At 38.2% G+C, this 11085-nt stretch overlaps 1 protein-coding gene across 1 annotated transcript; it reads right to left on the bottom strand.

Moving 5' to 3' along the window:
* Positions 1-1349: 1349 nt before the first annotated feature.
* DTD2 (D-aminoacyl-tRNA deacylase 2) lies at positions 1350-11085 on the bottom strand. The gene is made up of 3 exons (XM_040257152.1): positions 10851-11085; positions 6772-6841; positions 1350-2474 (listed from the first exon to the last, which is right to left on the bottom strand). Exons 1-3 carry the CDS (start codon positions 10959-10961, stop codon positions 2149-2151), a joined length of 507 nt encoding a protein of 168 aa, XP_040113086.1. The 5' UTR covers positions 10962-11085; the 3' UTR covers positions 1350-2148.

The following is an 11085-nucleotide window of genomic DNA, read 5'->3' as shown; positions in this document are numbered from 1 at the left end:
TTATTGCTCCCTAACGTATGATCTTGGGAAAATTCTTCCAGCATTTTCTTACTTTCCAGAGCACTCTCCTCATTACATATTGTGAAGATAAAACTAGGTATCTGTTGAAGGTTCTTGAAGCATCTTGGGCCAGGAAAGCTATATAAAGACACAGTAGTTATTTTCAAATCTACTATTTCTCTTGCTTTTTCCCGCGTGTTCTAGCCTCCTGGGAAATGAAACAAACTTGGGTGTCATCTTCTGCTTAATAACCTTTCATGTAGTTGAAACTGCTATTCTCCACAAGTACCTCAAGCAAATTTTTTCTTTAAAGGAGAATTGCCTGAACTATAAAATAGCAATCTAGGGCTGTGAGTCAGCATTTCACCCACACACATCAAAATGATTTAAAATAGGTAACACATAATCTTTTTGAAAGACATACACTTCTTTGGAGAAATTCTGAGAAAATTGGAGTTTGCAAGTTTATGAATAGTTTATTACATTTCAATAAGTGTATTGTGAATCAATAAAGCGAAAGTTCAGGACAATGAGCTCACTACCAAGCCAATTATTGATCCTCAAGTTCTAAAATAGAATAGTACAGGAAGGATACAGAGAAAATAGGACTTTTTTTTCTTAAGACGCTTTAAGAATCTAAGGAACCCAATCCTAAAGAAATTGTATAAGACACAAAGAATTTTCAACAGCTACCTAAGATATTTATTCAACTCAATTTTTCATCTTTTGATAATTAGAAACACTATTTCATTTTCACTCTTAAAATATCTGATTCAAGTCAAAGGAGTTTGCAAAATATGAATAATACCTTTTATTGATTCATTTGTTCTTTCAACTTCTTACAGATCTTCCTCTCTTGGCTTTGAGAAGCCTACCTTACTGGCTATTTATATCACTGTCTTAGCTTGGGTTGTTAGAACAAAATACCATACACTTACGGTGGCTTAAACAACAGAAATTTATTTTCCTATAGTTCTGCAGGCTAGAAGTTCAAGATCGGGGCACCAGCATGGTCAGTTTCTGGTAAAGGTTCTCTTCCTTGTTAGTAAAAGGGCCCCATCTCACTGAATCTTCACATGGCCGGGAAGAGAAAGGGTGAGTAAATTCTCTGGTGTTTCTTCTTATGAGGACACTAATCCCATCATGAGGGCACCCACTCTCAGGATCTATTAACCCTGATTACCTTCCAAAGGCCCCATCTACAAATACCATTGGGAGACTTGGGAAACGTCAACATATAAATTTTGAGGAGGGAGGACACAAAAATACACTAAAAGGAAAAATGACACTGGGTCCAAATCACTAAGTCAATAAAACGGAAATAAACAAATCAACTTGTTTTCAAGTAATTCTAGTAGAAAGCTTCCCTTTTTATTCCTATTATATAGCAATCTAAATCAACAAGAAAAGAACTTCCTAAAAAAATTATGAACACTAATTTAATTAAACAGTAACTTTTAAAAACCAAAGACAAACAATATGACACACACCGTTTTGGTAAAAAACTGAGAAACAGAATATTAACCAAGAATATTAAACAAAAACAACTTTTAATCCCCTATCCCCTGTTCGTGTATCAACTAAAGATTCTTAAAATAATTTTAAGCACTTGGATAGTCTTGGAAAGTAATATTAAAATGCACAATAACATTTTTGCATTACATTTTCATAGACAATATTAGAGGAATAGTAAATTGCATATTCTTTTATTCAAAATATGGAAATCTGAAATATTAAAACAAATTTGACAAAATTATAATTGGTTTGTGCTGGGTTTTACCTAGTTTTAACACAAACAGTGATTTTTATTACGTACCACACATATTTGAGGGCATAAGAAATATATTTTTATTGATCGTAAAAATGCTTCACTGCAAAAAGCTTAAATACAACTCTCTAGGAACGCTTCCATGTTCTTATCAATGACCATAAAGTGAAGAGAAGGATTTTTCAAATTTCTGAGTGTCAGTGTAGGCGAAAGTGGGATGGAAGGTGACTGAGATCCACAGCTAGGTGACTGGCAAGGTCATCCAATTAGGAGGCTGCAGAGTTGTGGATGGAACCCAGGATTCTCTTATCTAAAAATGCTGCAGATTAGTGTACTCAAGAAGAAGGGGCTAGGGAATCTAATTACGGCTGTCAAAACTTTTAAAACTCAATTAGGTGTGTGTACGGTCCATTGGTGTCGAGCTTTAACACCTGCCTATTGCCGTAAGTACCGTGTTTCACGACAACCCCAGCTTCAGCACACTTGCTATTAGCAGCTAATTCCTTTTTACAGAGAGTCACAAATTGGGAATAAAGTTCTAATCCCTCTTCTTTTCCAGAGTTACAGTGATACTGCATGCTTCTTCCTTTTACTCTACCCCCAAGGGTGGCTTGAGGGATGATAAGAATGTTGCCAGGTAGATCCAATATAGAGACGTGCTTGCCATTTTCTGTTTCACTTAATTTCACATTTAACAGTGTATTAACTGGGTGGGGAAGAAAGGGAAAACATTTTAAAGTAAAAAACAAACATGAAGAAAAACAACAGCCTTCTACTCAGCAAATTTCATGTTGAAAATTCAGTTTGTCAGCTCATGCTTTTAACCCAAAGTCTCTATGTAGATTTCAAAAATGGCTTCAGTAAGCTAAATGATCTAAGCATGGAAAACAAGGAAGATTTCAAGCAGAAAATGGCATGATGTTTTAAATCTGACTTGGCAGTTAGGATCTTCCTGCAATAAAATCATCCAGAAAAGACTACAGAATTAACCATATACCAGAACTTAAAAATATTGCTTCCCTGAGGGATATATGAGAAGACTTTGCCTTTTTGTTCCTTTTTATATCTCAAAGCAAATCCTACTGGAAAAGACCATGACAGATCCTCCACACACATATTATGCTTTATAACAAAGAATATTAAATAAAGACCTTAGTGCATTTATTATTTTAAACTTAGTTGCCTAGAGTTCTAAGCTGAAACAAAGATTCCAGGTTCAATTCTGTTACAAACTAGCTGATTTTGTAGTTTTATAACCTCAAAGGCATTATTAACATAGTCTAACCATTTCATCAATACAAACATCACCAGTGGGAGAAGGATAAAGGTGAAAGGTAGAATCATCAGAAATTCATTGTCAAAAAAATAAAATAAAATAAAATTCACTGTCAACTGGAAAAGTAAATCCAAAGGCATAGTCACTGGCATTATCTTCACATACAAAGAGGAAAATATGAGATTATTACTTTTATGCCATTTATGAAAGTACACTCACAGCTAGTAAGAAGTGTCAAAATAACCATAAATATTTATGTGAGCTAAAAAAAATCTAAACTTAGAGAACTTTTACATTTCAACACTGGCCAATTTTCAAAACAATAAGCAAAAGAAATGCCTAATATAAAACTCACGGTCTTTCTACCTCTACAAAGGGTATAACTTCTGCTTATAAAGAGTAGCCTGAGAGGACGCAAATGGTAATAGAACTGCTGAAACCTCACATTCCTTTGTGAATAATCAGGCTTGAAAAGCTATGGTTTCTGGTGAGGTATCAATGATTTCAATTTTAGAAAGCCTGTAGCAAATATCAGCAAGGATTCAAAAAGGCTTTTACTCTACAAATCAAGGAATTAACCTGGTGAAAACCTGCCAAGGTGAACACCCAAATGAATTTCTCAGCTATGCATTAAGCACTATCAATTTTCATTTAACTAATACCTATTTTAAAATACTTCTAATTTTCTCTATTATAAATAGGACTTTGCTATATAGCCAGCAGTCCCTATTGATTGCTTTTAAGGAAATTCTAATTCTCCAGAGCATTTCATTCCACAGAAATCACTACCCAGCTATCCAGGCCTCAGGCCAGTGACAGACTAAGAAGGCAATTTTGAAACAATAGGCCAGAAAGGTAAATGTAATTTATTATACTTCCATATACCTCCCTCTACTGGCTCTGAGAATTCAATTAGTGCTGTTGGCATACAAATATGGGCTTCCCCTATGGCTCAAGCAATAATGAATCTGCCTTCAGTGCAGGAGACACAGGAGATGGGGGTTCAATTCCCCAGTCAGGAAGATTCCCCTGGAGGAGGAAATGGCAACCTACTCCAGTATTCTTGCCTGGAAAATCCCACAGACAGAGTAGTCGGTCCAGAATTGCAAAGAGTCAGACACAAGTAAGTATGCATGCATTGATGACTGATAACGCAAATATCAGTTGTTATTGTTGCTTAGTTGCTAAGTCACATCTGACTCTTTTGGGACCCCATGGACTGTAGCCCACCAGGCTTTTCTGAGCATGGATTCTCCATGCAAGAATACTGGAGTCAGTTGCCATGCCCTCCTCCACGGGATCTTCCCAACCCAGGGATTGAACCTGTATCTCCTGCGTTGCAGGCAGATTCTTTACCGCTGAGCCATCAATATCAGCATGTAGAAGTAAATACAAACACAAATGTCAGTAAGTAGAATTAAAATGAGATGATGAATTAATGGCATCTTGGGGCTTCCTCTGGGGCTCAGCTGGTAAAGAATGTGCCTGTGATGTGGGAGACCTAGGTTCAATCCCTGGGTTAGGAAGATCCCCTGGAGAAGGGAAAGGCTACCCACTCTGGAGAATTCCATGGACAGTACAGTCCATGGTGTCACAAAGAATCAGATACAACTGAGTGACTTTCACTTTCACTTCACTTTCACTTTTTAGAAACTCAAGTATCTCTAATGATGAATATGGGAAGCAAAGCTTTACAGGGCCCCTGAATGTCTGTCCAATTATACTGAAGATAACTGAGGAAGATGATGCACATTTCTATGTTAGTCATGCTATTTCAGACTTTATGGCTGTAACTGGTTGTTATGTTCTCAAGAGGTACATGATTTGACTGGAAAAATCTGAATCCATGTAGTAAGTATGAGGTGGGCTGTTTAGGAGAATCCCATCACACTGGCTTACTTTGCCTCCTGGAATAGAGGGAAGTACAAGCTACTTTTATCAATATTAAATGGACTTGTTTTGCTTATAACTCACACCAGTAGAATGTGATTCTTAACAGTCACAGTTCCTTACTGAGAATCATGATATATATAAAAGCTTTGTGTTATAGACTGTCCACTAGAAGAGTTAAGGCGGACTTTGAACTGACCACAATCTCATGCACATATTCAAAGTAAACTCAGAAAGACATACATGTATGTACACAGGATTTAATTACTACATAACAAAATGTGGCTTGGGTTTGGCTGGTTCATTTTGCCTTATTATAATTAGGATCCATTTAAGAATATATAAAAACAACTTTAGAAAGTCAACATTAAGTCATGAAAAAAATGCCCTTCCTGTTTTTGAAGATTTCTACTATATACTTTTAAAGGTCAATAAGGCCTTAATTAAAAGCAGAAACAGACAGAATGCCCAATATCCAAGCATTAAATCCCTGCAATCATCCTCTCTAACAAGATACCTCATTTTATTTTCTTTTTAAACACTTTAAAGCTCCCTATTATCCTCCAGATTCAAATTTCAAACTATTACAGTTACTGGCTTTCCTTCCTTACCTATCACAGGCCCTTCTCAAGTCTAGTTTTCAACTTCTGACAAAGTTGTCAAACATGTTTGATGTCTCAGCATAAAATCTCACCTAGAAGCTTTAGCCCTTTGTTCAAGTTGTTCTTCATTGGGCTATTAACGCTTGAGTTCCACTGTTCAAAGCTCTTCTAGGTTAATTAACTTCTGCCTACTTCAATTACCCATCTGTATAGTTTATGTGTATGTGTTAGTCACTTAGTCATGTCCAGCTCTTTGTGATCCCATGGACTGCTTCCCGCCAGGCTCCTCTGTTCTTGGGATTTTCAGGCAAGAATACTGAAGTGGGTAGCTATTGCTTTCTCCAGGGCATCTTCCTGATCCAGGGATCGAACCTGGGTTTCCTGCATTGCAGGCAGATTCTTTACCATCTGAACTTCTTATTAATCCAACTAATGGGTATTGCCTTTACTAATGAAGAGAAAGATAACCTGTCCCCAACTTTAGAGACAGCTCCACTATTTCAGGCTTTTTTTTTGGACATAATTATTTTATCAAATACTGTCTTGAGACAGCATATGGTTTGATTTGGTATATCTGCACCTATGTAATTATCAAAGGAATGTGCAGTGGTATAGACTATTTAGAACACTGGGAAGATGGAGGCAGGTAAATTATGCCTGCAGAGATGCCCGAACACTGACTCTGTTTTCTCTGCCCCTCGAGGAGGTGTGACTATGATGACACCAAACTTGATTCAAGAATATTTATATGCATTTCCTACAAAGAATTTACAGAATGTAAATTTTTCCATAACAATAATATAAGCCTGATCTACACAGATTTGAACCACATCTTGCGTATACAGTATCACCTACATGCCCCTGTTAGGGCCTCTAAGAGATAGGTAAACTATATTAAGAAATGCAGCATCTGTTTCTCTCTGTGTGGCCACCCTGCTTCCGTAAGTTTCTGTATCCTTGGCTAAATCTTGCTGTGTTGTCTCTGTGTGTTTTTGTGCAGTCTTCTAAACCAGTCCATCAGCTATCCGAAAAGCTGCAGATACTTTAAAAGAATTCCACCATACTTGTTTACATTAAGCTTTGGAACAGGAAAATAAAGTCAACAACAGTACACAGAGTTAAGTCATTTATAACTTATATACCTGTATAATATAAGATTGCAATCTTTGCCCCTTCTGGTTCATCTATTGCTATTCACTCTCACTCTTATAAAACAAATAATACTAAACACATACCCATTTTGGGAAGAAGTTCTTTATCAGCTCCCTTGAAAAAGCACACGTAGATCACTAATCCTCTTTGAACCTATGAGAAACCACAATAAACTCAGATCAGAAACTTCTATAGAGAGATACAGAGGAAAATGAATAAAATTTTACAACTGTTATAGGTAAGAGGTTAAACGCAGAAGAAGAGAAATAACTTTTTACAACAGACTTGATTTCTTAAATATGTGAGAAAATAAAGTATTTTTCTATATTCAATCACCTCAGTTATCACTTCTTTCAAAAATCAAGTTAAAAATACAGTCAAGATAAGTGTTTTCATAAGGTAAATTCCTAGAAGTAAGACCCTTGGGTGGTTTTAAAATCCAGATAACCTGGTGAGCTCAACGAACTTTAAAAAAATAAATTGAGGGCACCTAAAAAAAAAAAAACAACCAAACAGCCAAGAGTAGTGAAGACCCCAAGTTATACCTTCAAACCTCTAATCAAAATCATTAGGATTATGAACTAGACTTCCCCTCCTCAAGTAAAGCTGACAGATTTAGGAACATTCAGTTTTGCAGAGGCTTATTCATTCAACATCAAATGAATTCACATAATATCAGATATGACTGATGTATAAGCAACATTGTGACTTACATGTCTTTTGACATCCTCATTCTTCGTTCTTACTAATGCATTTACTTGTAAATAATAAAAATAAGTAAGGGTCTGATTCTATTGCAATAAACTCCAAGAAATTTCTGTCCTATTATTTTTTTGTTACTTTTGTTAATTCTTTAAATACACACAGTGATTAAACCTTGGAAATCACATTCACATTAAGTTCTACATCTGGAACTTATCTTGTCTGTTATCAGGAATGTAAGCTTATTTTATATGATGACTTGGACATTTCTTTCTTAGTTCTTGTAGGAGAGAGACTATATGGAAAGAAGACATTTGATAAATGACTTTCATTTTGCTGCAAAGTGAATCATTAAATTTTTTATTTTGTAGGTTAACCTTTTGAGTCCAAGAGCTATTATGAAGATTAAAGGAGTTAATATCTGTAGAGTACTTAGAACAGTGCCTGGTTCATAGTATGAGCTATATAATTGCTTATAAGTACGTGAAAAGAAATTTAAGGACTGAAACACAATTTATTTTACATCTTAACTCCCAAAGCACTTCATAGACTGTTTTGTACATGATAGAGGCTCTGTTGAGTGCATTTAAGTTCAACTTTATCTTACAGGCTCTATGTGTTATCTAAATAGTCTTCTAAATAAATATAAACACAGCTCTGCATTCACACCTGATCTATCTGGATAGGAAGTAACCTTCTACAAGTGTGATTGTCTTTCTGAGGACTAAGGTGAAGCTGGGGAGAAGGAAGACAGATCTCATTGTTCTATCAGCCCTTTGACCCTCTCCCAAAGCTCCTCAATAAAATAGCTTCATCCTTCCCATCAAAAAAAAAAAAAAAATTAAATAGTGCTCTTGGAACAAGCAAGTGCATCCAGTGCACACCCATAGTAAGGAGGTGGCAGGTGGAATGATACAGATACCTGAACCACCGTCAGAGCCCTCTCTCCTGGGATTGTTTTGGCACAGGGCAAAATTTTTCAAGCACATTCATATTTGGACACATGTTATGAGGGGAAGCTCAGAGTAGACTTCGGTTCAATCCCTGGGTTGGGAAGATTCCTTGGAGAAGGAAATGGCAACCCACTCCAGGCTTCTTGCCTGAAAAATCCCTTGGACAGAGGAGCCTGGTGGGTTACAGTCCATGCGGTTGCAAGAGTCTGACATGACTTAATAACTAAACATCAGATTTAAGCATCTAATTACTTGCATGAATAAATGCCTGTTCTTACCACTCACCACGTACCACTCCTCATTAAGGTATTTTCTTTTAGTTTATCACAACAATAGCTCTTAAATTGTGACCTATAAATTCACCTCTTCAAAACAGAATCACTTTCCTTACAGCTTCTTTTGGTATAAACAGAGCATTTCAAATATATAGAGAAGTACAGATAATTCTCACTGTAGGTTAAAAAAGTTCATGCCTCCCAGGAAAAAAAAAAGCATTACTGTGAGAGCAAAGATCTAAATGAATGAAACCAAGAATATGCAAAGTAACCTTCAAATTTCTTTGTGACAATTAAAAAAGAAAGCTTTTAAAAAATTATAACTGTTAATAACAGAATGGAGGATGTTTGAGAAAGAGGAAAGTATTTACTCTCTAATTACTTGTCAACTCTTTATACTAATTTAACCATGTGTGGGAGTGGAACAGAAAGCTTTAAAATAGCTTTTAAAGTTTATAAACACACTGATAGTTTGGCAGGCTGCAATAAACTATTTGATTTTGCATAAAGAGATGTGACATGAAGCATATAAAAATATAAAGAGGTATGGAAGAAATCTAAATGATTAATAGTTTGGGATTTATAATCCCCTGAAGCAAATATAAAAATAGGCAACTCTTTGGAAAGGATGGCCAAAAAGAAAGAATAAAATTTCAAAGTAAGGATGATAAATTTTTAAAAGGCCATAACAAAAGAAACAAGAAATGAATTTTTGAGAGAAAAAGGGAGGGCAAAATACAGGAATGTTTATGCTTATAAATATTCAGTATTTCAAAATTACCAGAGGGTAACAGACTGTGATGTAAGAATAGTTATCCACATACGGTCTATGTGTTGTATTTAAAATAATAACTAAGAATGATGCTAAAGCTGAAGCACCAGTACTTTGGCCACCTCATGCGAAGAGTTGACTCATTGGAAAAGACTCTGATGCTGGGAGGGATTGGGGGCAGGAGGAGAAGGGGGCGACCGAGGATGAGATGGCTGGATGGCATCACTGACTCGATGGACGTGAGTCTGAGTGAACTCTGGGAGATGGTGATGGACAGGGAGGCCTGGCATGCTGCAATTCATGGGGTTGCAAAGAGTCAGACACGACTGAGCGACTGAATTGAACTGAACTGAAGATTTTGTTACAGAGTGCTAGATCTGGGATGGAATTCAGCAGATGAGTGAATGAAATGATCCATTAAAGTTTCTCAGTACCTCCAAAAGTTTTAATTATTATTATTACAAGTTTTTCCCCTTCTGCGAGTGGTCCTGCTAAGTCACTTTAGTGGTGTCCGACTCTGTGAGATGCCATGGATGGCAGCCCATCAGGCTCCTCTGTCCATGCCATTGTGCAAGCAAGAATACTGGAGTGGGTTGCCATGCCCTCCTCCAAGGGATCTTCTCCACCAGGGATCGAATCTGCACTGGTAGGCGAGTTCTTTACCACTGAGCCACCAGGGAAGACCTCCCTTCATTTCAGCTTACTCCAAAAATAAGTCAGGGCCTCCAAGAACATGTTTTTGCATGGAATTTTGCATATGGGCAGGCTGTCTTAAAAAGGCAAATATTCAAGTCGAAGGACATTTGGCGTAAATGTTTAAAATTCTTTGGAGGAAATGCGTTTGATAACAGTGCAACTTTTAAAGTAGTGGTCTTTGTTCCTAGTGTGAAATAAGTCAAAATTTTAAGTTTCTTGAGAAAGGAAGTTTCATGGGCAATCTCATTACTGTGCTAACACCTAGCTGCACCCAACATAAGACGAAATTCGACGGGATCTGGAGTACAAGTCAAAACAGATCTTCGGCGTTTGCAACAAGTCTAACCTAGAAGCTCGAATCAGACCACCACAAGTTACCAGCAGCCCGAGCAAGGCGCCGGGATTGACAAGGCTTTTTGCTCTTTTGAAGCAAGAGGTCTGAGACTACTAGGCCTAAAGTACACCGAGCTCAGGCAGATCGTTTGAGAGGAAGCTCAAATTCCCGGGTCCCTCTTAATCTCCTCTGGGAGTCCGAAGGAGAAGGGGCCGGGGCCAGTGATGCAAGACTGAGGAGAAAGGCGAGGCCAGGCAGGCATTAACGGCAGCATTGGGCGGACCAGCCAGGAGTCCAGCGCCGACCGCACCACCTGCCAGGCGCCAGGAGGCTGGGTCGGAGTGAGAGCGGGGTACGAATCACCGGGACAGCGCGGTGAGAACCGCCCCTGCGCGCCACAGGATAACCGGAGCTGCGGGGCCAGCGTTACCTCCACCCATTCGGCCTCGACGTCCCCCTCGGCCGGGCGTACTTGCAGCCGGGCGTGCAGGCACTGCTGCAGGAGAGCCCGGGCCTGAGGCGTTCTGCCACTGTCAGCCATGGCTCAAGCTGCGTGGATATCCCACAGGTTCCGGCCTCGCGCAGCACAAGCCGGCCCGCAGAGCTCAGGGAGGATGGGGCGGAGCGCGACGAGAAGGAGGAACATCCTGGTCGCTCGTGGCCCC

This window comes from Oryx dammah, unplaced genomic scaffold (genome assembly GCF_014754425.2).
Source record: "Oryx dammah isolate SB20612 unplaced genomic scaffold, SCBI_Odam_1.1 HiC_scaffold_16, whole genome shotgun sequence".
NCBI classification, from domain to species: domain Eukaryota; kingdom Metazoa; phylum Chordata; class Mammalia; order Artiodactyla; family Bovidae; genus Oryx; species Oryx dammah.
The sequence above is the reverse complement of the archived record's forward strand: the minus strand, read 5'-3'. Positions and strand labels throughout refer to the sequence as shown.